Genomic DNA, 26,991 nt, shown 5'->3' with positions numbered 1-26,991 from the left:
GAGTAGGACTCAGAGCTCAACTGGCCAGTCTGGATATAGTCTAAATGGTACAGAATATTACAGAACTTATTCTGGGTGCCATTTTTCTGTTATTCCAACTCAGAAAAGTGTTACCTTTTTTTGGCAGACATGTCATGCTTATTGAGGATATTTGTTTTTTAAATTGTTTCTTTATATGTAAGTATGTGTGGGAGTATTTGTGAAATTAACTTTTCCATTTAGAAAACAAATTTTGGGGCCGGCCCTGTGGCTTGGTGGTTAAGTGTGCGCGCTGCGATGCTGGTGGCCCGGGTTCGGATCCCGGGTGTGCATCGAGGCACCACTTCTCCGTTCATCCTGAGGCCGAGTCCCGCATACAGCAACTAGAAGGATGTGCAGCTACGACATACAACTATCCACTGGGGCTTTGGGGGAAAAAATAAAATAAATAAAATCTTTAAAAAAAAAAAAAAAAAAAAAGAAAACAAATTTTGTATCTTTTTCTGAGTATGCCCCAGGTCACCTGCTGTGGGGATTTAAAAATATGTCCACAAATTGTTTGATACTGTTTCCTTCAAGAGGTAGACCTTAATTCTCCCCTTGAGTGTGACCTGGACTTAGTGACTTGCTTCTAATGAATAGAATGTAGCAGGAATAACAGAGTGTGACTTTCTAGGGTAGGTCATAAAAGACATTGTATCTTCCATCTTGTTCCCTCTCAATCACTTTTGGCTCTGGGGATGCCAGCTGCCATGTCATGAAGCATCCCTGTCTGTGAAGAGGCCAGCGCAACAAGGAACTGAGTCCTCCTGCCAACACCTATGTGAGTGAGTCTTCTTGGAAGCTGATCCTTCAGCCCCAGTCAAGTCTTCAGATGACTGTAGCCTCAGCCAACATCCTGACTGAAACCTCATGAGAAACCCTGAGGCAGAACCACCCAGCAAGCTGCGTCCCAAATTCCTCACCCACAGAAACTAAGATAATGAATGTATTTTAAGCCACTAAATTTTGGCAGAATTTGTTATGCAGCAGTAGATAACTAATATTCCCATAATCCCATTATCTAGAGGTAAAACAGTTAACATTTTTGTCCTTTCAGATTTCTTTCTACAGAAGAGAAAATATATATATATTTACATAGGCTTACATAACTGTATTAAACATATATACATTTACCTTTTGTAAACAAAAATTGTGACTGTCATCTGCATCTGCATGTCACTTGATAGACAAGATCTTCCTTTTTTAGTAATGTCATTTTAATGGTTGCAGTATATTGCTTAATAGATATACTTTTGTTACCAATTTTGCTTCCCTCCCGTAGTACTTGAACCCACAATTAGAGGGGACCCGAGGAAGAGCCCAGGGCCAGTGGGCCTCAAACCTGCAATCAGCCTGACTTATGGGGTCGGTGGGTCGGGTAATACTATCATTTAGTTATTCAGTCTTTTATTTTGAATTTTTTTTTTTTTTAAATGCAAATTCTTTTTTTTTTTTTAAAGATTTTTTATTTATTTATTTTTCCCCCAAAGCCCCAGCAGATAGTTGTCTGTCATAGCTGCACATCCTTCTAGTTGCCGTATGTGGGACGCGGCCCCAGCATGGCCAGAGGAGCGGTGCGTCGGTGCGCACCCGGGATCCGAACCCGGGCCGCCGGCAGCACAGTGCGCGCACTTAACCGCCAAGCCACGGGGCCGGCCCTTTTATTTTGAATATTTAGTTTTCTAATTTCTCCCTATTATAAACAGTGTTAGAATGATGAATATCCTTGTAGCTACATCTTTTTTTAATAGCTAAATATTGTGCACCTTTTTATTTTATTAGGTTAATATAGAACTGGAATTTTGATGTCCAAAAATTATATATCTTGTTGACACTTTTGTTATATTTTTCAAAATTTTCCTTCAAAAAAGTTGTACCAGTTTCCTCATACTTGCAGTAATACTGGGTATTATTGTTTTTCATCCTTGCTAATGTGAGAGGCAAGAAAATGGTGTATGGTTTTATTTTACATTTCTTTGATTACCAGTGAATTGAACATCTTTTTTATGTTTATCGGCCATTTATTCTTTAATGGATTGCCTATTCAAACCTCTTGCTTTTTTTTCTATTGAGATCTTCAAATTTTAGTAATGGCTTCATAAGAACTCGTATGTTAAGTATCTTAACTCTTTGTCATATATTGTTGATACTTTCCCCAATTTGTTATCTTTTTATCTTTATATATGATGTATTTTGCAGTATAATACTTATAAGTTTTTATGTAGTCAAATCTGTCTCTCTTTTTCTTCGTAGTTACTGCCTTTGATGTTAAAGTTTAAAAAGATCTCTCACAGCCCAAGATTATAAAAACATGCACCTACATTTCTTTCTCTTGGTTTTACTTTTTATGTGACTTTAAAAATTTTAGGTGTCTAATTTTCCCCAAATAGTTATTTACTTATCCCAGTAGTCTTCTTGTTAGTTTATTCCTGAATGTTATATGTTTTGTTGTTATTGTGACTGGGATCTGTTTTCCCATCATCTTTTTCAAACTGGTTACAGTCATGCACTTCCTCACAATGTTTTGATCAGTAATGGACCGCGTATACGACGGTGGTCCCATAAGATTAGTACCATATACCCTAGGTGTGTAGTGGGTATACCATCTAGGTTTGTGTAAGTGCACTCTGTGATGTTCACCAACAAAATCACCTAAACACATTTCTCAGAATGTATCTCTGTCATTAAGCAATGCACGACTGTATTGCTGTTTTTAAAAAAAGCAGTTGGTTGTTGTATTTGCCTTGTGTGACTTAATTCTTGTATTAATTTTTCTTTTTGCTTTATTTGCTTGAGGTTTTAGAAAATAATAGTTTTCTCTAACTAATCGTTTATAAGAATTTTCCAATATTCATACCTCATTTCTTTTTTCTTGTTTTCTTTCATAGGGTAGAAGATTGAGAACAATACTAAATAATAGCAGTGATGATAGTCACTCTTATCTTGTTTTGTCTTTAATGAAATTACCTCTAATGTATCAATGTTAAGTTCTATGAATGTTACTCATTTCAATAGACCATGTGGAGGAGGTACCCTTCTGTTACTAGGATATTAACTTTTTTTTTCAGGATGCAATGTTACATTTTCATCAAAAGCCATTTTAGCATCTAGTGAGATAACCATGGGGTTTTTCTTTTTTAATCTCTTAGTATTAGTCATAGATTTGATAATGGTACCATCTTCACATCCCTAGAATGAACCCATTTGGTCATGGTGTTTCACTAATTTGTTAATATGTAGTTTGGAATTTTGCATGTTTGTTTGTTTGTTTATTTATTTGTGCGTGTGTGTGTGTGTGTGTGTGTGAGAGGAAGATCAGCCCTGAGCTAACATCCATGCTAATCATCCTCTTTTTGCTGAGGAAGACCGGCTCTGAGCTAACATCTATTGCCAATCCTCCTCCTTTCCCCCCCCCCCACCCAAAACCCCAGTAGATAGTTGTATGTCATAGCTGCACATCCTTTTAGTTGCTGTATGTGGGACGTGGCCTCAGCATGGCCAGACAAGCAGTGCATCAGTGCGCGCCCGGGATCCGAACCCCGGGCCGCCAGTAGCGGAGTGCGTGCACTTAACTGCTAAGCCGTGGGGCTGGCCCTGCATGTATATTTATAAGTTTAATTGGTATTACTGTTTGTGTGTACAGTTTTTGACAGGTTTTACCATTAGGATTGTGAAAATGAATTAAGAAGCTTTGCATCGTTTTTAGCATAGGAATTATCTATTCCTTGAAGGTATGATAGAAATCATTTTTGAAATTATATGTATTAAGTGCTGTTTGGGGGAATAGTTATTAAACAACTGTTTCTTTCTCAATTATTATTCAGGTGTTTTTTTGTTTTTTTTTTTTACCTTTTTGGAGTCAATTTTGATCATTTTGTTTTCTTAGAAAATTGCCCTTTTATTGAGATTTTCAAGTTTAATGGTGTAAAATTAGTACATGTATTCTTTTATACTTTAAACTCTTCTGTATCCAGAATTGTTGTATCTTTTGTCTGATATTGCTTATTTGTGTGAATATTTTGGGAGGGATAGATTTGATAGATGATTGTCTATTTATTTGTCCTTTTTTTAAAAGACCCAGTTAATGGATTTTATTTTTGAATTCTATGAGAGCTTGCATTCTAATTCATTAACTTTTGCCTTTAAATTTGTTCATTTCTTTCTCAGAATTTCTTTGCATTTTTAAAGCTCTTTAAGTTGAATGATTAGTTTGTGTATTTTTCCTTTTTTTCTGCCTTAATAATAAATGGATTTGAACACGGAAATTTTCTTCATGGGATAAACTTTGGCCCTATCTTCTAGATTTTGAAGTACAAGATTTTAAGTGAAATTTCTGAAGAGTTTGTAACTGTAGTTTTGATTTATTCTTTGCTCAAGAATTATTTTTAAAGTATTTTACATTTTCTGAGTAGATTTTGTGGGTGCTTTGTTTTGTTATGGTCAGACAATGTGGCTTATACAGTTTCTAATTGGGGGAACTTACCAAGGTTTTCTTCATGGTTTATGTATAATCAATTTTTATGTATGATCAGTTTTGGTAAATGTGCCATGGACTTTTAAGAATATGTATTATCTGTAAGGTATGGCGTTTGATGTGACATTTTATAAATTGTAAGATGCCGTTGATCGTAAGATACATAATTTAATAATACTTCTAAGGAATAATTAAATGTCTAAGTTTAATTTAATATACATTGTAAGATGTATCTCAGTTTCAGATATGTGAAAAAAATAATGATTAGGGTCTTATCCTCCAAGTTCTCGTTTTTGGGGTCTACTTTTTATACTAAATTCTGAGAGAAGTGTGTTAAAATTTTGTGTTTTTATTGTGTTTTTTCCACTTCTTCTATTTTAATTGGCTTTGCTCTATTTTTGTATATTTCAGTGCTTTATTATTCCATATGAAAAGGTTCATGCCTTCTTTGTGGGGTATTTATTGGTTTATTAGTATAAAAAACCATCTTGTAGCATTTAATGCTTTTTTTTTTCTTGATGCAGTTTTGCCACATCTGCTTTCTTTTCATTTGCATCTCCTTGGTGGATTTTGCTGTCCCTTTGTCTTCAACTATCTATGTCATCTTGTTTTAGGTGTTTCTCTTATGAACATGGTTTTTAGTTTTTACCCAATCTTAGGGTTTGCCTTTCCTGGGAGTTTTTCTCTTTTATTATGATTATGTTTAATTTATTCCTGCCACCTTATTTTGTGCTTTCTTCTCTCTTTTTGCTATAATTAAATTTTTCTTTCATTTTTCTCCTTCATTCCTATGGGAAATTTACTATTTTTATTCTACCAGTGGAAACATTTAAATTAAAGATATACGTGTTTAAACCTATCTATCAGTGTTAACAGAGTCTCTGTGAAGGGAAAAAACCAACTCTACTACTTTCTTATCACCTTCTTCTCCAGACTCTATCCCCCAGATGTACTGACATCATCTGAACTTGTATAGATCCAGAATGTTTTTACATTGTGAGATTTCTCTTTTAACAATAGAAATTGGCATTAAACTTCATAACCACATTAATAATAGTTACTTTATACTTAACTCTGTTCTGCTGTTTGATCACTGGCCGCTGTTTTCTCGTTACCACATCTTCCCATTTCTTAATTCTTTATTTTGATTAATTTTTTCAGTTGGTTGAAATATAGTTTAGAGAATTTTTTTTTTAGAAAGGGTATGTGGGTGGTGTAATTTCTGAGTGATTGCTTGTCTAAAAATGTCTTTCTTTTGCTCTGGAATGTAAATGGTAGTTTCTGTGGTAGAGAAGTGTTATATGGTTCTCATCCTTTTTTATATATATGTAGGTAATTCGTATTTTTCCCCCTGCTAGGTTTTTGTTTCATTTTTATGAATTGTTGACGTTTTGCCAGCATAGATCCAGTTATGGGCACCTGTGTGTGTGTTTGAAAGCTGTATATGTAAAATACATATAAAATATTTTCTGGTACTCAGTGAATTTCTCTGATGGAAAGTCTCAGGTCTCAGAGATTTTGTTTAATTTTTTTCTTTGATTTTAGCTTCTTTTTCATCTGATCAGTTCCCTCTGACTATAACTCCTGATTGTACCATGATTTTAAACTTTGTTTCTGTTCTTAAATACCTGGAGATACTACATGTTTCTATTAGACACTGATTCTCAGTGACAGTGAAATTTGATGAGGGGGAGACACACCTTGTGAGTAGTGGTCTTCCTCTGCTTATTTCTTTTGTTATTGGGGAGTGGCGTTTCACCTCTCTGTAGTGGACTGTTGTCACATCAGAAGGAAAATTGTTTCCTTGGTTGGATGGCTTTGTCTGAGCTATGGGTTCTGTGAAGTTGCAGATCATTTTAGCCCCTGTTTAGAAAGTTGTTTGATACAAAATTGTATTAATTGCTGTGAGGTGAAACACAAGCAACATTACATCTTGATGTGTCTTTCCAGAGTAAAGAAAGAAAAAGCAAAAAATACCCTACCATTATATTACAAGGTATATTGGATCTCCTCCTTCTAACCTGCCTGTCTTTTCATTTCTTTCTTAATTTTCTGCTTTCTTTTCTTAGTTTAGGAAGAATTTATTGAGCTGATATTCTATATGATATTCACTAATTAGATTTACTGCAGTGTATAGTCTGCTAGTTACTCTCTTCATTGGGTGTTTTATTTTGGCAATTGCATTTTTCTCCTCTAAGAATGTTCTTTTCATATTGCTCCTTTTTTGTGACAGCCTGTTCTTATCAATGTGTCAGTCTCTTGAATCTCATTGAGATTTTTCAGTTTTCTCCTGTTTCTAGCAACAGCCCTGTCTCCTAAGAGGGTGTTTGTCCAGAGCACATGGATTGGTCCTCTCCTTTTGAATTGCTGAATATTTTTATACCCAATGATTGTCCCTCTGTGTATGTTTGAAGGGGGGGTTGCATTTTTTCTGTAGCTGAGATGGGTTCTTTCAGAAATTGTGCAGGCTCTTTTACAGTTTTTGTTCTGGAACAGTCTCCCTTTGGTAGCCCAAAGTCTGGTGGTGGAATAGCCCCGACCCAGTCAACCTAGGACGTTTGCCAGCACAGCACCCCACTCCATTCAGCAGGCTTCCATGCAGTCGCAGAACTATGCTACACACCAAGGGCTCCCTACAGTCTCTAGTGATACCATCAGAGACTCGAAGAGATTCAAATTTGTCTACCTGCTTCCATCTCTAGCTCTTAGCCAGGGGCCATTTGTGAGGTTGGTATGTGTTTGTGGTTTGTGGGATTGGAAGGAGGGAAATCGTTTTGTGATCCATTCTGCTCTACTTACTTGCATTGCTCCTGCTGAAGCCTTCCAAAGGGCTGGGACCCTTCTTTGGAATCTAGGGGTGATATTTAGCCAAACTGGACCACTTGTGGTTGTCTGACCTTTTTCCCTCTCGTGTATCTTTGTCTTCACCTGAAATGCTTTCTTAATCCCCATTTCCATCTGTGGAAATTCCACATCTCATTCTCTTCCCAGCTTCTTAATGCTACCTTATTCCAGAAACTTCCTCAGATTTCCTCTACCATATGTGGTCACCCCTTTGTCACATGTTCCGCCTTATATTCTAGCTCTTTATATCGTTGTTACCCCCTTTCCTTTTGCATCGTGAGCTCCTTGAGTTTGGGAACCACATCTTGCTTGCCTTTATATGAAGTATTAGAATGAAGAAATTAGAGGAAGCCAGGTTTGAGTCCCCATTCAACACTTACTCACCATGAGACTTTGGACAAGGAAGTTACTTAACCTTTCTGAGTGGATTTTCTCCTCAGGAAAATGGGCGTAACAATGGTATTCATCTCATAAAGATGTGTTGAAGATTAAATGAGATAACACAACACAGTGAACATTGGAATAAATCTTAGTTTTATTTTCTGTACTCTTTACAGCACCCAGCCCATGTAGGGCCTCATCCACCTCGGCCTTCAGTTAGTGCTGACTGAGTGAATGCAGATCCAAAGTGCTTTGTGCAAAACTCCCTTTGGCATGGAGTCAGTGGCAGAGCCCAGGAGAGAATCCAGGGCTCATGAGTATCCCACACGTGTTCCCACCCACACATGCCAAGTAAGGGGGTCTTCAAATGCCTTTCATAAAGTCTCTGGAATGGAGGAGGAAGGTTTTGTTTAACAAATTGTAGCCGTTCTATGAGAGAGATAGAAGTCTGTTTGGCTGGTAGGTTTTTCAGATAATCAGTTGCTTTCTTGTCTGGGTTGAAGTTTTATAAAGAAATAGCCACAAATGGAAGCTCAAAAGAGAGACAACATAGTGTTACAGTGGAAAGATTGGATTCCAGGTAGTTTTAGGTGGTAGTTGATTGTTAACGCCTCCTCAGACAGACTCCACAAACCCATCAATCAGTGAATGTGCTAGTTCTATGTGTGGTCCGTCCTCTGCTCTTCTCTGGTATGTCATCTCCCTCTATCAGATTCTTATCTAATAAGGTAGGAAAATCTTTTCCTTGATTATGTAGCTTTGACTAAGCTGGGGGATGTGATTGTGTCTTTTTAGTGGAAGGAAACTTTTGTAATTGCTTCCCTCATTGCTTATTAAACGTGTGGGGGAGGGGGAGAGGTAAACACCATGAAATAAATATGCCTTCTAGGAAATTCTCCTCTTTTGTAATTTCCCTCTAGGCCTGCACTCCCCCAAATCTTGGAAACTTACTGGATATGATGTACCAGGAGCCAGCACGATGGTCCTACACATTCCAGACCTTTTCTTTTATGAGCCGCCTGAAAATACAGTTGGAACCCTTGCCTGAGAAGCTATTACAGGCCAGGAAGGCGGTACAGATCTTTGAGAGGTCTGTGTACAGTGACAGGTAAGACTCTGAGCTCTCCACCTGACACAAGCCGTGTGCTCAGCACTGCATGTTTTCTCTTCGTGCTCAGACTTTGCACCGCGCTGGTGAAAAGTATACTTTGAAAACCTATCTTCTTTTTAAAGACAACACTATACAGATTTGCTCAGACTTACAATTCCACAGTTACCATATATGTCAAGAAAAGAAATTGTGTTTTTCATAAACTAAATGCATTTAATTTCCCACATTGCCACTGATTATGTTTTCTTATTCTTTTCTGGCATAGAGGCAAGCTGGTAGCTATCAGCTATAACCATTACATGCTGAAAGGCAGAACACACACTTAAGTAGCAGCGTATGTTCTAGAAAACCAGATGAATCAGTGGTTGGTTATCATCTTGAAGAAAAAAAAGACAAAATTACAATTTCCCTTTCTAAAATGATATGAGAAATACATTAATCCTTTTTTTATTCTTCAAGAAAGGATTTCTAAGTAGAAATACCACAATTGTGAAATTGGCTTCTGTCTTGGATTTAAAAATCCTTTTTTGACCCCTTATTATGTGACAGGGCTTATTGCTAGCCAGGGTCTGTAATGGGCATCCAGTGCCTATGGCAGGTCAAGGGAAGGGCATCATACTGACCACCCGAGGGAATGAGATGTGGAGTCACTTTTAATGAAGGCTAGCAGCTAGCTTGGGAATTCAGCCCATCTGTTCCAGAGGAACTAGTCCATCTGGGCTCCGGAATTCCTGGCTCTGCCACGAGACCAGGCTGTGACCTGTGTTCAAGCCATTTGGAGATGAGGTGAAGGTGCCTTGATGTGGACACCGCTGAGAGTTTTTTTACCTAAGGCTATGAATGACCTGTGTCAGTGTGAAATGGTAGTTTAAAACATGATAGTCTGTCTTAGCCTCTTTGAGTTATCAAAATGGAAAATGCTGCATTTTCATTGTCCATTCACTTCTGAAGACACTAAGTTGGTTGCCCATTTAATTCCAAATTAGATAAACTAGTTCTACTTAGTGCTCCCAAAAAGCCTCCTGGAGGGAAAAAATAAGAGTACATTTATAAATGTCGTGTGATTTTTTTTTTTTTTTAACATTACCTAAAAATCACACAAGATATGTAAAACAAACCATATGGGCTATGCATTCCTTCTCTATATACCCCAAGAGAGAGCCTACTCTTTATAAAAGCTAAATATGTGAATTATGAATGGTTGGGCTATAGATTTGGGTTCTTTTTCAACTGTTAGATATACTACTCCCTGTTTTCCTCTCCTCTCTCCCAAGCCATGCTTCTTGGACTAGGAAAGTGAATTGCATATAACCACCTGCGTTGCTTGGAAACATATTAACCCTTGGTCTTTTGATTTCTAGCCCTTTTAGTGAGGTAGGCATGTGAGAGACTCCTCAGAAATAGAAATACTTTGTTTAGAAGCTACAAGATCGTAACACTTAATTGTAAAGGAAGAGATGAGACTTGATTGCACTATAGGCAGCTACAACATCCTACATGTTTTCTTCAGAAGGGGCATTTTTGAGACAGGAAGGATAGCTAATTACGCATTCTCATCCTGATAGTAATTTACAGCCTTTCCACTCTTTTAAAAATTCATTTATTTGTTGGCTTAGCACAGATTTATTGAATGCCACCTGTGTTCAGGCACCAGGCGGGTCTAGGGGCTGTGGCAGTAAGCAAAGCAGACCCAGGCCCTGCCTTCACAGCAGCCTTAGCCTAATGGAACTCTGAGAGTACACACGTGCTCATGTGTGTTGTGTTCCAAAGGAGGATCATGGGTTGGTTGGAAGAGTGGATGACAGGGAGGAAGAAATCTAAATTTTTTCTGTTTGAGTTAAAGAAAACAATAGCATGTGGTTTTAGGGCAGAGACCCTGATGCCCAGGTCCTTAAGCTTATTCTTCTCTGCAGCCCCTTTACTCAGACCACGGTAGTTCGCTCTGCTTAGCTCTCAGCACCACACTCTTCTACTCCCTCTCCCCATCACCACCGACCTGGGAGAAATAAAGACATGCTCATCCTCAAAAAAAGGGGAGGGCCCCTTTTATAGAGCTTATTAGCAGATATTTAATTTCTCTTTATAAGATCTTAGTCTCCATGTTAACCTGTGAAGAAGCTGAAAACATTTTTCAGAACTTGAGTTACAGAAGTCACCTCTTTTCTTTGTTGCCTTCAGCCTGACTATAGCTAAACCATTCCAGACTGGGAGAGTTGACTGCTGGAGCTCCCAAATTAGTCTCTTCGTAGCCTAGCAAAGAAACAGTTATAACAACAACTAGGGTGTCTTGAATACTATGTGCCAGTCACTCTTCTGAGCACCTTATATTATGTACAGTCCTCACAATGACTCTATTAGTTAGGTTCCACTGTTACCTCTTTTACAGAGAAAAAAACAGGCTGAGAGAGTTTGATGATTTGCCCATGGTGACTTGCCCATGGTGACACAGGTAGTGAATTTCAGAGCCAGGATCAGACTTGGGAATGTGGCTCTGCAACCCATTCTCTTAACGCCAACACTTGCAGCCTTGTGGTGTATACTTCCCTGAGCCCTTCCTACACAAGGATTCTGAATTTCATTTTCCCAGAAGTGGCCAGTTGCTGAGTGTTGCCTTAGAAACTGGAGTTCATTGTTTAGGATGTAAATTGTGTTTTGTATTAAGATGCCTGAGTTTTGAAAGCAGAATTGACCCTTATGAAGCAAGGGTTACTGGTTAGCTCCAATTTGCTATTTACCAGATGCTCCCATAGTTGTGGATGTAAGCAAGGGGCAAAGCTAGTTTGATTTAGCTTTCTTGTATCTGGATCAGAAGCTCAGCAGCAGAGGAAGCAAGTAAATAAGAGCTCATGTGTGCTTTGGAGGAGAATCTGCTTACTTGGTAGTATTGCAGTCAGTAGGAAGTGCATTTCCCGCTCCAGAGGTGACACCTCTTAAATACAGTTCCTCCTTCACTTCTCAACTAGACAAAAGGATGGCTTAGCAGCCTGGAGACTCAGCAGGCCTCAGTCCTTAAATGAAATGTGGTGGGTGCTTTGTACTAGATTGGTTTGTTTTTTGTTTGTTTGTTTGTTTTCTGAGGAAGATTCACCCTCAGCTAATATCCCTGCCAGTATTCCTCTATGTTTTTTAGTATGTGGGCCACCAACACAGCATGGCCGCTAACCGAGCAGTGTAGATCTGTGTCCGGGAACTGAACCTGGGCCACCAGAGCAGAGTATGCTGAACTTAACCGCTAGGCCACCGGGGCTGGCCCAGTATACTAGACTGGTTTTTTGTTTGGGGGCTTGCTACAATAATAATAAAGAAATCTCAAAAGTTCAAGTTTACGTGCACCATTTGCTGTATGTTCTGACTGGTTTCCAGCAGGGAAAATTGTCAGGGACCACTGATACTGTCTTCCAGTGCCCCTTTTCTTTCTGTGGATCAATCCATCTGGAGAGCTGTCATTTGGGCCTCTAAAGTCCAGATACTATTTCCTATCTTAGTGTTGAGCAAGGAAGGAGATATAGGTTAAGAATTCGGATTTCTTAAAGATTGACGAGGAGCTAGAAAGATTAAGTGGTTTGAATAGACATGGAACAAGTTGGTTATTGATTTGTCTTCTCTTTCTCTTTTGTCTTTCATTCCATTTCTCATTCCTCTCTCCTGCCCCCATCCCACTTACATTTCCAACCAGGTATATCTTTGCAAAGAATCTTTTTGAAAATGGTTCCCTCAGTGACATCGAATGGCATATCTATCAGGACTGGCATTCTTTTCTCCTGCAGGAGTTTGCCAGCCGGCTCAGATTACATGGCTTCATCTACCTCCAGGCTACTCCCCAGGTAACACAGAGCCTAAAGCTTTAGACTTTAGGGCCATATGAAACTTAAGAGATGATGTTCTCCAAGCCCCTGATTTTCTGGTTGGAGAAATTAGATTGCGGGTATTATCTGGAGCACAGAGAGTAGTGGATAAACAACCTCCCCTTCTACCACTGACACTTGTTTCCTACAGACATCCTGTGGCAGAGGACTAAAGCAATTGACTATCCATAGAAGGGGTCCCTCTTGATTTAGCAAGAACAAAAAGAAAATTGGGTGTTGTCTTATCACCCAGGGTTTGCAGGTTGGACCCTTTGACCAGGTAACCTATAGCCACTTGCCTCAGCTTTTCCTTCCCTCTAACTGGGTCATCAGAGGCTGTGGTGATCCTGATAGTTTCCTAAATAGCATGTAGAGAGGAAGAAAAGGAGACTTTCTTCACCTCATCCTGGTACTGCCCTAATTTATAGCCACCTTTTTTTCGTGTGTGTGTGAGGAATGTCAGCCCTGAGCTAACATCCATGCTAATCCTCCTCTTTTTGCTGAGGAAGACTGGCTCTGAGCTAACATCTATTGCCAATCCTCCTCCTTCACCCCGCCCCAAAGCCCCAGTAGATAGTTATATGTCATAGTTGCTGTATGTGGGACAGGGCCTCAGTATGGCCGGAGAAGCGGTGCATCGGTGCGCGCCCGGGATCCGAACCCAGGCCGCCAGTAGCGGAGCACGCGCACTTAACTGCTAAGCCACGGGGCCGGCCCTATAGCCACCTTTTGAACTTTGAGGATGCCACTGGTAAGGCAGGAAGGACTACAAAAATTGTATTCCATGACTTTCTGACTTGGACCATGGAGCCAGCTTAGCACACAGTAGGGTGACGTCATGGCAGGAGCACTAAAGTCTCTGGAGACAGCAGTGGTCCCTGGCCTCTGCTGACAGGCAGTGACCAAGGGCAGCCCTTGGAAACCTTTCCCCTGGAGGGGTCCTTGTCTGTCAAATCCAGTGGCTCAGACTAGTGATCTCTAAGGGCTCTTCTGGAGTGGAATTCTGAGTTAAAGCAGGAGGTGTTTTTTGAGAGATGTGTTGCTCTCAGCCTTTGAGACATGTATATAATGTATAGTCAAATGCCAGATATACCACATAATCTTAGGAGGGAAAGCTCTCTTAGTCTAGAGGCCATGCTTTTTAGAGACAGGACTGAGCCTGTGGACAGGAGGAAGCCGGAGAGCAGACTGAGCAGGGTCAGAAAACAGGTGGGAGAGCCCCTGTCTCCCAGGCTCGCAGGACCCGGAGAAGAGAGGACCAGAAAGAAGGGCCTCACCTCAGGAAGGTGGCGGCCAGGAAAGGGGCCCTCGAGTGTGACTGGAACCAGATATTGGGGCTGTTTGTGTTGAGAGTTTCTGGAGATTGTGAGGAAGAAGCTAGATCATAAGAGGAAATAGAGATTCCACAGAAGTAAATAGCGTCTAAGGTTTAAAGTGAAACTCAACTAGAGATTCAGTGAAGCCAGAGGGCTGAGAACTTTCTGTGTAAAGAACTAAGCTGAAACTGGCAGAGTCACATTTATATGACTTCTTTCAGTAGTCTTCATTGCCTGGGAGCAGGAATAGAAGAAGCAAATTATGAAGGCTGACTATACTGTAGGGGTGGGGATTGCTGTTGATGTAGGGGAAAAGGAGACCCCTGCCAAAGAGGCTGGTTTGAAGTAGCTGAGTGTAGGTTTCAGGATGAGAGGAAAGTCTTGGTCCCCAGGAAGGCTCATGGCCTGGGCTAAAGATGAGTGAGGGCTCAAGTCCTCTATGGACTTGAACTGAGTGAAGACTGGGATTGGAATTTGAAGAGGTGACCTGTTTCCAGTAGGAGTTGTGGGATGGGTGGCTGAAAGAAGCAGTAGATTGAGGGGCTAAGCATCAGGAGAACTGAGAGTACTGACCTAATCTTTTCTGAGAGAAACGGAACTTCAGTGTAATCAACTCAGTGCTGTAAAGACAGTATTAGCGATGAGGAAGTGGGCGGACTCATCCTAGGAGTGAAACAGGGTGCTTGGCTAGCTGTAGAGGCTTTGTTTCTGGGGAGCTGAGCTTGAACCCGGACACTGAGACCCAGCAAGGAAAGCAAGAAAGTCTTCCTCACTTCTTTGTGCACCCGGAATGACTTTGTGAGAAGGGGACAGTGATGATGACGATAGTAGTGGTGATTATTATTATTGTGGTGTGGCTGATACATCTTTTTAGAGAGACTGAAGTATTTCAGCTGGGGTAGAAGGATTATTGCAATTTACTGGTAGAAAAAGAAAAATAGCATATTTGTTTTGAGATTGGATGGGGATTTTGGTGCTATTTTGATGGCGTTAGAGCTGGGGACCCAGGAATGCCAATATCCTTCCCCTGAAGTCACCCTGACCTCTTTTGTGAGATTCGGAGGTAACTATACCCAAGAAAAGAGCAGAACAGAAGTGAAAACATCTCTATGTAAAAAGCCGTGCAAGTGCCCAGTACTTCAATGCTGAGCCCTGGTAAATATGGAGTTGAGTGCGTGTGAGATGGACCTAAGTAGGGCCTTTTGCTCCTATCCACCTACTCTCTCCTAAATTCTAAAAAGCGAGCAAGCCAATAATTTAAAAAAAAAAATCAGAAAAGAATGGCTGGGCCTCAGTGTCCCCACCCAGCCCCGTGGAATCAGGGAGAGAGAGTGCAGCCCGCCAGTGTGCCTGAGAGAGCCAGGCCCTGCCCAGCACTGTTGGCAGCATGAGACAGCGTGCTGGAAATGCCTGGGAACAAATGGCACCTGACTTTGGGGCTTGGGAAGCACAGTGGCCAGACCCCCCAGCAATCACAGTCCAGTTGCTATCTCTGACTCCAAGCAGTCTGAGCAGCAGCTCCTCCTGGGGGCATCAATGAAGGGGGCAGATCGCAGAAGGGTCCCTCCCCTGCGGTTGCAGCTGCACTGTCTTCTCTATTCACATTCAGGTGCATCCTCCCCATGAGGACTGAGATGAGGAGGGACCAGACTTTTTTTAAAGGATTTTTTTAAAGACAATTTGTTGTAACCATATCAGTAAAGCAAGAATTATGCCAAATGCTCAAAATAGGAGTTTACCTAGACTTCTGGGGGAAAGAAAAGTTTGCTCTGTTAAGCAAATTAATAGTAAAAAGGGAATTGTTAGCCTATTTTAACGGGAGAGACGTTAGCATCAATGTTTGCCTGCTAGCAATGAATGAATAATTATAGCTTTTATAAAAAGAATTGCTCTGCCCTTGTGTATAATTGAAAATGTAAAGCCACATTTTAAAAGTATGCATTTTCATTAATTCTGATAATATTTTTCTCTCAGGGAGGAAAATTAGGTAGCTTTGCTATGTTTAGAAATCCTGAAGCTACGTTGTTGGCGGGCATGTAAATTGGTTAGCCTCTAAGGAGGCAGTTTGGCGGTATATATTAGCAAGTGCACATACCTTTTGACCTATTAATCATGCTCCTTGGAATTTACTCCATAAACATGCTCCCACATGGGCAACATGGCTCATGTGCAAGGCAGCACTGTTTGTAATAGCAAATTATTGAAAACAACCCAGTGGTCATCAGTAGGGACCAGTTGGCTATATTATGCTCCATCCATGCCCTGGAAAACTCAGAAGTCATGGAAAAGAAAGAGAAAGTACTGTACTGATACATAGCAATCTCCAAGACGCATTGTTAAGAAAAACAAGAACAGAGTATATGGTAGGACACCTTTTATATGTAAATTTTTAAAAAAAAGAAAAGGTGGGGATAAGAATGTGTATATGCGTAGAATATTTCTGAAAGTATACAAAAAGTTAATGACATTGGTTGTCGGTGGGGTGGAGAACTGAGTAGCTGGAAGTCAGTGGTCTAAAACTGTATGATTGGGGAGGGAGGGGAACAAGGGGAAATGTCTTGAAGCCATCTGCAGTAAGGGTAGGGATGTAGGAACAGAAAGAAAGAAGGAAAAAAAGAGAGGCAGGGTCAGAGTGAAGGAAAGTAGAAATGGAAAAGATGAAAGAAGGAGAAAAAGGCAAATGGACATAGACTAGGTCAGAAATTAAAACGTTAAGTGAATACATGGGACAAATATTTATTGACCACCTACTTTGCCAGGCCCAGTGCTCACCCCTGAACAAGATGGACTCTGGCCTGCCTCCTTGGTCTCCCACAGTCACTGTGCCCTCGGAGCACCCTGTGCAGACCTCCCTCTGTCCTCTGATACAGCTGAAACGCCACTGGTGGTTTGTGTTTGCCCAGGGCGTAGCACAGCTCTCGGAGTGGTGTTCAGTAAGCTGGTACCAGAGATAAAGGGGGAGCTCCTGCCTCTTCCAGAAATCACCTGACTGTCGGAGCCCACGCTGTGCCCTCCCTTATCTGAGCTGCTGCACTTAAGATCCACATCTCACAGTCTAGCACTTGATTTGCTATTTTGCATATTTTATTTTACTTATTGTCTAACTAAATTATAGGCAAGGACTTAGAATCTAAGTTTGGGATAATAATTGATTCAGGGGAAAGGAGAGGTGAGAGGGATGAGAGGGATGAGTGCTATAAGTGTTAACCTGTTAGATTTGTCTCTGTTCATCAATTTGAAAAGTTGGACATAAGATCATAAGTGAAATTTGTTTAGCTGATTTCATTTCCTTAGAGGAAAGGTGGAACAAGAGGGAAACTGCAAGGACTCTGCATCTTTGGGAATATTGTGCACTATATTTAGGGATAAAGTTTTTTAAGTGCTTCAAAGAGGGAAGTCCTAAATCATTGGTTTAATCCATCTGTTCTTCCTAGGAGAGATGACATTGAATAATGAAATATTTGCCAGGCAGAGAAAGGAAGGATGGCAATTCAGGCAAAACAAACATTTGGAGCAAACATTTTGAGGTGTGAAAGAGCGTGGTCTGTCCTGCAGACAGGAGGTCAAATCTCACTCTCTAGCCGTGATTCCAGGGCAGGAGCTGAGGGCGTTGAGATGGAGAGGTGGGAGGGGTGGCCAGACCCTGGGAATGGCCTCGTGTGACAGGTAAAGGAGAAGATGACATTCTCCGAGCCACTGTGCTTCCAACTTTTCTACCAGGCGAAGGCAGAATAGAATTATGCAGACTCTGGAAGAAGAGTTAGTCTCAAGCCTCACTTTTTTTTTACCTTGACTTATGCAGATTTTGCATTCTGCTCCAGAGTGAGTGATAGGATATGAAAGATGTTTCAGATTACTTACTCTTGTAAATATGATGCTACTCATACTTCCTTGAACCTGGGGTGATGGCTGTAGGCAGTAAGGACCCTGTGAAGTGTTTAAGCAAGGAAAGTAATGCCATTATATTGCAGTACTATGGAAGGGTGGACTGAGGGGGACCAACAGGAAGGAGAGAACAGCTTTGGCCAGGAACTTGAGATGCCTTACTTCTGAATCCTCACAGCCACCTGTGGGGTGAGTGGAGAATGAGAAAATGGAAGCCCACAAAGATTGCCCCACTAGTACATTGTGAAGACAGGAATTTAATCCTGGACTTGCTGACTTTAAGGCCTGTGCTCTTTCCATGCACTTCACCACCTCCAGGAGGCAGAGAGCCAGAAGGCTCTTGCCATAGTCCAGGTGAGAAATGATGAGGACCTGACTAGGGCAGAGGTGAGAGAGAGGCAAGGAGAGAAACGACAGAGATTAAAGAGACTTGAATGACTTCCTGGATGTGGTTGGGAGGAGGAAAAAGGGTAATTCCAGGTTCCCTGGGTGGGTGATGGTTGCCATTAACCTGTGATTGAATAAGAAAACAAGACAGCATAAGCAAAGTCGTGACTTCTAGTGCCCAGGATAGACATCATGAGTGGGTCTGAGAGCCCCCAAGACTGCCTTGTAACGGCCAAGATAACAAATGAGCTCACCGGGGCCTGGGAATGGTCTTTTAGGTTTGTTTGAAGAGACTACGCTGGCGGGCCAGGGAAGAGGAGAAAGGAGTTGAGCTGGCATACCTTGAGCAGCTTCATGATCAACACGAAGCCTGGCTTGTTCACAAGACAAGCAGGTAAGCAGAGAAGAGAGCAGCAGCAGACAGAGGCCTGCCTCTGCCAGCCAGTTGTTAAAGCCCAGAAGTTCCACATGCTGCCCATAAGAAGGTTCAGAATGTACTGGAAGTGGTTGGAAATGTCAAGCGTTATCCATCTCAGAAACTTAATATTGGATATAATCTGTATATTCCAGAATATTTTTTATTAGATTCTATTTCTCCAGCTTTTTTGTTTTTTAACATTCCCCTAGATTGAACATGGTGATTGATGATGGGGATAGTTGGCTCAGGGTGAAGGGCTGAACAATTTTAGAGAAATTGTCAATTTACTAAGTTGACGTTGCTAGTTTTGGCCTTTCCTCCCTTCAGGCTTGGTCTGCTGTCCACTTAGAACGTTTGGGGCTCTGGCCTTCAGTATCAATCTCAAGACTAAAGAGAAATTTCAGCCTTCCTCTTTTGAGCCAACTGTATTGAATTCTTTTTTTAAACTGCTGTTGACATGCAGTTTCCTTGAGAAGTCATGTGACTTTAGATTTGTTCTCTGAATTACTAAGACTTGGTGAGTATGTGAAGCTTGGCTCAGCTTGCTTGTTTCTGTTCCCTAAATGTTCATGCTTCTTATAGCCTCCACTTTGAGACTCTGGTGAACATGCCTGTGCTGGTGTTGGATGTAAATGATGATTTTTCTGAAGTAACTAAACAAGAAGAACTCATGAAAAAGGTGGGGAGGACCTTAATTCCTGCTTTCTAGTCGTTTTCCTTTATTACACTTTTATCTTCGCTTCAAACTTCAATATAATGGGTCTTGTGCTTTGTGCCTCGGGTTGCATTTCACACTCCAAAGCTTGTGCGGCCTTGTACAAGTTACAAATAGAATCCCTATTCTCTCAAGTATTTTGGGCTAATAATTGTTATGTAAATGACTTATAATATGTACTTCCCAGCTAACTTCCTCCTCTAAGGTATTCTAGAACTGGGGAAATGAGACTTCTGGATTCTGTTCCCAGCTCTGCCACTTGATACTCTATGACGCTGGGCAAGTCCATTTCCTCTGCACACCTATTTTCCCTTCCTCACAAAAAGTTTCCCTCCTTCCCCTCATGGGCTTGGCTACCTATGCGTTGGGGATGGACTATTCTGTAATCTTCTGAAAATGTGAATTTAACTCTTGGTTTTTCTCTTTCCCACAGGTAAACACCTTTGTAAAAAATCTGTAACCAATACTGGGATGTTCTGCCTGTGATCTGGGCTCTCTGATTTTCTGAAGCTAGAAAAATACTGAGTCACGCATCTTTCTCTCCCCACTCCCATCTCCTTTGACCCCTGGAGTGCTCTGGTGCTCAGGTGTATGGTTTCTGTTATCCTTAGACTTTGCCATTGTCTTCTTTTATATCTCAAGGACTTCTAAAATAAAGTTTTGCTTATTTTGCTAATCCAGTTGTTCATTTATTTCACCGTGTATCTATTGGTGCCTGCTCTGAACTCCCCTCGAGACTAGCTATTTTTGCCTGAGAAAAGTCCTAGCTTTTCTTCTTCTTGAATCCTTCACCAGCCAGACTTCCCTGTGTGTTCACTTGTTCCCTTTGACATGCCAGAGCAGGAATTGCTCCCAGGACCCCTAACTGAGCCCTGCCATGGGCATGAAGAAGGGAAGTAAAGTGGCTCAGGAGTGGGTGGACACCCAAGCTAGGAAATGGAGCCCAAACTCCAGGAAGCTCCTTTATCTCTTCCCATCCAGCACTCTTGATATGGGGGATGGGGTGGGGATTTAGACCTTTGTCCTAGAGCTGGAGAACCTGGACAAAAGAAAGAAAGGGAGGGAGGGAGAGAACAAATCAGGATCCCAAGAGTTCAGCATCCAACATTTAGGGTTTGGTCATCCTGGCACTCTGGCCTGCTCTAAACACCTTACCCAGTGAGTTTCAGGTGACCTGATGGAGTGAATCTGTCTATGCTGGAAAGAAAGAAGATAATTTTTTGTGTTGAACTTCAAGCTTCAAGAACAATTTACTGTTAAGAGAGAAAAATACATGGCTCTATAGAATGGAGTGCTCCATTGCGAGAAGCCTGCACGTGTGTGATTTACCGGGAGCGGAATTCCTGCACTGAGCCCTTGACAGCTGTACAGGCACACAGGAAAATGAGTGAGCTCAGGACTCAGTGTCCCAGAAGACAGACACCTGTGTTTTCCTTTATGCCTGGGAAAATGAGTGTGAGACTGGTTTCTACCAAATGTGTGAAGTTTTGAAATAACAGCACAGCATTTCTTTAACCTACTTTTAAAAATTTATAATGGCTTTGTTGAGATATAACTCACATACCATACAATTCACCCATTTAAAGTGTATATTTCAGTGGTCTTTAGTATAGTCATAGGGTTGTGCAACCATCACCACAACCAAATCCAGAATGTTTTCATCACCCCAAGAAGAAATGCCGTACCAATTAGCAGTTACTCTCCATCACCCAACCCCCTGTAATCCCCCCGACCTGTACTCTGCCCTAGGCAACCACCAATCTACTTCCTGTCTCTATAGATTTGCCTGTTCTGGACATTTCATATAAGTATTTCATATAAGTGGAATCACATATGACCTTTTGTGACTGCTGCTTTCAAGGGTTTCAAGGTTCATCCATGTAGTAACATGTATCAGTACTTGATTCCTTTTTATGACTAAATATTTCATTTTATGGATATGCCACATTATGTCTATCCATTCCTCCATTGATAGACATGTGGATTCCACTTTTTGGCAATTATGAATAATGCTGTTATGAAAATTCATATACAGTCATGCATCACTTGACAGGGATGCCTTCTGAGAAATGCATCATTGGGCGATTTCGTTGTGTGAACATCATAGAGTGCATGTCCACAAACCTAGATGTTATAGCCTACTACACACCTAGGCTGTATGGTACTAATCTTATGGGACCACCGTTGTATATGCAGTCTATCATTGACCAAAACATTTTTATGCGGCTCGTGACTAGACAAGTTTTTGTGTGGACGTGTGTTTTCATTTCTCTTGGGTATATGCTGAGGAATGGAATTACTGGGTCAAATGGTAACTCCATGTTTAACTTTTTGAGGAACTGCTAAATTTTTCCAAAGTGGCTGCGCTATTTTACATTCCCTCCAGCAATGTATTAGGATTCCAGTTTCTCTACATCCTTGCCAACACTTGCTGTCATTTTGATTGTAGCCATCCTAGTAGGTGTGAAGTCATATCTCATTGTGGTTTTGATTTACATTCCCCTGATGGCTAATAATGTTGAGCATCTTTTCATGTGTTTATTGCTCATTTGTATATCTTTGGAAAAATGTCTATTCAAAGCCTTTGTTCTTTTTTCAATTGGGGTTATTTGGCTTTTGATTGTCAAGTTCTAAGAGTACTTTACATATTCTGGATACAAGTCCTATCAGATACATGATTTACAAATATTTTCTCCCATTCTGTGGGTTGTATTTTCATTTTGATACTGTCCTTTGAAGCACAAAGGTTTTTAATTTTGATGCAAATTGATTTTGTCACTTGTCCTTTTGGCACGTGTCTAAGAAAGTTTTGAATAACCCGAAATCACAAACATCTACTCCTGTGTTTTTTTCTAAGAGTTGTATAGTTTTAGCTCTTACATTAGGTCTATGATCCATTTGGAGTTAATTTTTGTGTATGGTGTAAGGAAGGGATTCAACTTGATTCTTTTGCATGTGCATATCCAGTTGTCCCAACACCATTTGTGGAAAAGATTAATCTTTTCTCCCATTGAATTGTCTTGGCACTCATGTCTAAAATCTGTCCCACTTGTTCTCGTGTTTGTTTGCTGCTTCAGACTTTGGACAAGACCAGGGATGAACACAGGGTGTTAGGTGTGTTTTGGAAACTCAATGGTTTTGGTCCTTTAGCTCTGAGGGGCCCAAATGTTTAATTCTCATTTACGTTTCCAGGAACCATTAATGTGGAAATCACCTGTAAACCCCCAGTAAGAGCACTAGGCCCCCACCCTTCCTTCATTTATTCAATCATCAACAAATATTTATGAGTCTCTGCCATATGCTAGAGATGAGGAGATAAGAGCGAACACAACAGAAGGCAGACCTTGTCCTCACCTCACAGAACGTCATCTAATGGAGAAGGGAATAGACACTGAACAAGTCATTGCAGGTGTGGGGAGTGCCTCAGAAGGAGAAGTACAGGTCTACTGTGGGGGCCTGTAACATCTGGGACAGCCCCTCTACAAAAGTGACAACTATTCTGAATTCTGAAGAATGAACCAGACAAAGTATTCAGGCAGAGGAAAAAAAGTCAGGTGCCAAGGCCTTAGTGGAACGAGGCATTAGGCCCAGATTGTCAAAACCAGATGAGGTTAGTGAGTTTATAATTTAAGAATACACTCCTCTCCTTCACGTTCTTCACTTATTCTTAAAGCCTGAAAATCTACGAATTCAGCGTTTCTTTCCATTTATAAACATTGCCTTTTAGAATGTAAATATTTTCTAAGATAGTCAAAACCATCAACAGTCTCACCTGGGTGAAATAATTCACCATTTTCCAAATTGGTAGCTGATGGTCTACAAAGAGAGAGGAAATATTTTAATGAGGAGCAACAGTTTTGAACCTTAACCTGTGGGGAAAGGATAGGTCTGGGTGGAGTGTTTACATATGGAGATTAGGACTGCACAGGCAGGCCAGTCTAGGTGGCTGTTTCACTCATGGGTTTTAGGCTGTCCCCCAGAGTCAAATAACTTGGACGAACACATAAAAATAGCTACATTTCTTTACGGCTTACGATGTGGTAAAACCTGCTGTTCTGTAACCAGAACATTACCTTGATGGGTTTACAGTGTCAATTGAGGTTGGGAAAGTTCTCGAACTCTCGGGCTTTAACCCGAAGGGAGGTGGTGAGAGTTTCAGGTGAAAGAGGCTGTTATATGCAAATACTAGAATCACAAGGAAAATGAAGCAAGGAAATAACATGCACTTTAAAACTGAAAGACTGTTTAACCTCCTTCAGCTCTCACTTTAAAGAGTAGGCAGTTTAAATCGCTGGACCACTTTCTCCTGCTTGGAACTTCTTCCTTTGTTGGTCTCTTCCGGCTCTTCCGCTGCTTGGTGTTTTCCTGTCTTCTTGGCTGACTCTTCTTTTCTTCCTCTCCTCTGAGGTGTTGGTGTCCCCCAGGCACCCTTGGCTCATTTCTGTCTTTACTCACTCCCTGGGTGATCTTGTATTCATTTTCTATTACTGCCATATCAAATTACCACAGATGTGGCTAAATGTAGCACAGACTTACTACCTTATGGTTCGGTAGGTCAGAACTCTGACATGGGTCTCATTGGGCTAAAATCAAATTATCAACAGGGCTGCATTCCTTTCTGGAGGTTCTAGAGGAGACTCCGTTTCCTTACCTTTTATGTCTTCGAGAGGCTGCCCACATTCCTTGGCTTGTGGCCCTTCCTCCATCTTCAAAGCCAGCAATGTTGTATCTCTGACTTTTTTCCCGTTGTCGCATCTCTCACTGACGACAGCCGAGAAAGCTTCTCTGCTTTTAAGGGCTGATGTGATTACACTGGGCTCACCTGGATAATCCAGACTATTCTCCCCATCTCAAGGTCTTTAGCTTTAACTACATCTACCAAGTCCCTTTTGCTAGTAAGGTAACATTCACAGGTGCCAGGGATTAGGATGTGGCCATCTTTGGGGGGCTATTATTCTGCCTTCTATAGATCTCAAACACTGTCATGGCTTATGCTGTTATCATGGGGTGAGGATGTTTTAAAAACTTGGAAATGTTATGGAAAATGTGAATCATTTTCAAGAGTCGAGAGGGTAATGCAAAGAAGTCCCATATCCCCATTACCCATGTCCTGGTCCCATCAGCCTAAGATCACCAGGAACAAACCCACAGTGTGACAAAATCAGATTTATTAACTTATTGCAACGAAGGAGACCACACACCAGAGGAACTATGGGGTGTCTCACCAAACAGGCAAAGAGAGAGTTATAGGATTTGGGGGAAGGATGGCATTTAGATAAAATTTAAATTAAGAAGTGTTTTGATAGGCTCAAAGCAAAGCAGGAGTCAACATCTGGTCAGAACTGCACAGTAGACCCAGATTCATTTCCTTGGAAAGTACAAAGTTAAGATAAACGTGGAATACTGTGTTTGGAAGCCGCTTATCTGAACCTCTGAACCTGGGTTGCAAATCAAGACTGCTTCTCCATGTCAAAGTGACTTAGATCCTCCTGGCAACAGAAAGGTGTTTCATTTTTACTGATAAAATTTCAAACAGCAGAGGTTCTGTTGGTCCGTCGTTTTAGACAAAGTTTCTCAGTGAGTCAGAAAGCAGTAGTCACACAGATGGGGGTGGTTATGACACTTTTGCCGCAGTGTGCCCTTGGGAGGAATATTGTTTCATGGTGACTTTGTAGCTGGCCTTACCTATGTCTGTCCTCCAGCCTGATGAATGGCAGGGCAGCTTTTTTTTTTTCTTAGTCTGAGCTAATTGTTCCTTTCTCATCCACTTCAGCTATCTACTCATAGCCAATTTTGTTTCGCCTATAGCCTACCCACCATTCTCAGATTATTTTGAAGCAAATCCCAGATAGGAGGATGACCTTTAAAGCTAGAGCCATATTGACCTCTGGATATCATTACCTTATGCTCAGCATGTAGGAACAGAGTTCTTTTCCCGACCCCCACCCACCTCAGCCAATAAAACCTGTTTCTCCTCCTCTCCGTTCACCCAGTTGACTTCATTAGAAGCCTTGGAGTTGTCTTTGCCCCTCCAGCTCTCTTCTTACACCCTTTCTCACCAAAATCTGCTTGTTTATCTCTGACATCGCTCAAATCTTCTCTGCACCTCGATTTCCGTTTCTGTGGTTGAAGGTGTAGTGGACATTGTGGTTGACTCCCCAACATTCATTCCCTCCACCTCCCCTTTCTTAAGGATCATTTGGCTCCCTTCCTAGCATGGCTGAGCCAGGAGCGGCTGGAACGCCTGCTCCCCCAAGCCCCGCCTGTTACTACTGCCAGTAACCATCTCTTCCCCAAGCCACCTCAACTAAACCATGTACAAAAAAACTGTGGTTGCTATGCAAAAGCACAGCTTTGAGTCAGGTCTCCTGCCCCGCCCCTGCCGCCAGAGAGCTGCCCCTCAGCCTTTCATGGTGCGGAAGTATTAGAGCAGCCATGTTTTTATAACCTCAGCTCCCACCACTCATTCCACAAACCCTACAAGACTACCTACCGTCCCAGATACACAAATACATCTTGTATTTCCCGCATGATGAAATGCTTCTCTCTCCCTCTCACCTTCTCCCTACCCTTTTTTACTGGAAGAACTACTCATTCTGACAGTCCCAAGTCTACTCTCTCTGTGAGCCTCTCCCCTCGCCCCACACAGAAGTAGCCAGTCTTTATGCTTGGGCATCCTGCTTATTAAACTATGTCAAACTATGCATCAGACCTGAAGGAAAGTTGTCTGGAGACATCTCTCCCCTTCTAGGTTGTGCCATTCTTGACACAGACCATGTCTTGGTCACTTAGCACAGTGCCTGGCATTTATCTATTTATTGCTACCTAGTGAGTGCCTAATATAGACTTTCTAAATAAATGAATGATGTAATTGGAGACGTGATCTGCCCTTTCTGAGGTCACTGGGTTTGTAAGCTCCATATTACAGTCATCAATTTATGAAGTTCTTTCTGTGCATTAAGCACTATGAAGATTTGCAAGAAAATTACAGGCCCAGACCCCACCCTCAGGTTGTCAAGGGAGCTGATGATTATTGAATGCCTACTGTGTGCCAGCTACCCTACTGAACACTTTTTAAATGTTAATCAATCCTCTCAATAATCCTATGAAGGAAGTTTAAGATCCTAGTTTTTACCAGTGAGGAAACTGAAGCTCAGAGAAATTCAGGAACTCATCGGGGTCCTGCAGTAAGGGGTGGAGCCTGGCCTGGAACCTGGGGCCATCCCAACTCCAGAGCCTTTCTCTTGCCACAGTATCAAACTGCCTTGTAAGGGAGACAAGACTGGACTCTCAGAAAAGAAGGCAAGCACACATTTCTTTGGCTGCCTATCTGGACTTAATCAGCCCACTTTGCTGGAGTGGGCAGGAAGACCTAGCTTGCCAGCACTGCTAGGTGAAGGCCCCCAGGTGCATCCTAAATATACCTTTGGCCCACTGAGGCCCTGAGCAGGCACAGTGATGCTTCCAGTGGCCCAGATTTCCTCCTCCTGGAAACTGCACCTTCAAGGGGGTGAGCACCTTCAGGGACTGGGCATCAGGATGCATTTGGAAGTTTGGGGAAGTTCTGGAATGCCGTTACAAATGCCTTCCAACC

General features: G+C 41.5%; 1 protein-coding gene across 6 annotated transcripts in view; it reads left to right on the top strand.

The window, feature by feature from the left end:
* Nucleotides 1–20,073, top strand: part of DGUOK (deoxyguanosine kinase) — a 32,015-nt gene extending 11,942 nt beyond the window's left edge. For 2 of the 6 annotated variants that reach the window (XM_004435518.3, XM_087436561.1), the window contains 5 exons: nt 8,641–8,828; nt 12,508–12,655; nt 18,543–18,658; nt 19,265–19,361; nt 19,831–20,073. In XM_004435518.3, the coding sequence (XP_004435575.2) occupies nt 8,641–8,828; nt 12,508–12,655; nt 18,543–18,658; nt 19,265–19,361; nt 19,831–19,857 (576 nt within the window). In that variant the 3' untranslated portion in view covers nt 19,858–20,073. The other 4 variants (XM_087436560.1, XM_087436563.1, XM_087436559.1 and 1 more) reach the window with 4 other exon arrangements.
* Nucleotides 20,074–26,991: the final 6,918 nt, after the last annotated feature.

Source organism: Ceratotherium simum, chromosome 11, assembly GCF_057802395.1.
Source record: "Ceratotherium simum simum isolate JZ-2026a chromosome 11, ASM5780239v1, whole genome shotgun sequence".
Taxonomy (NCBI): Eukaryota; Metazoa; Chordata; class Mammalia; order Perissodactyla; family Rhinocerotidae; genus Ceratotherium; species Ceratotherium simum.
The sequence above is the reverse complement of the archived record's forward strand: the minus strand, read 5'-3'. Positions and strand labels throughout refer to the sequence as shown.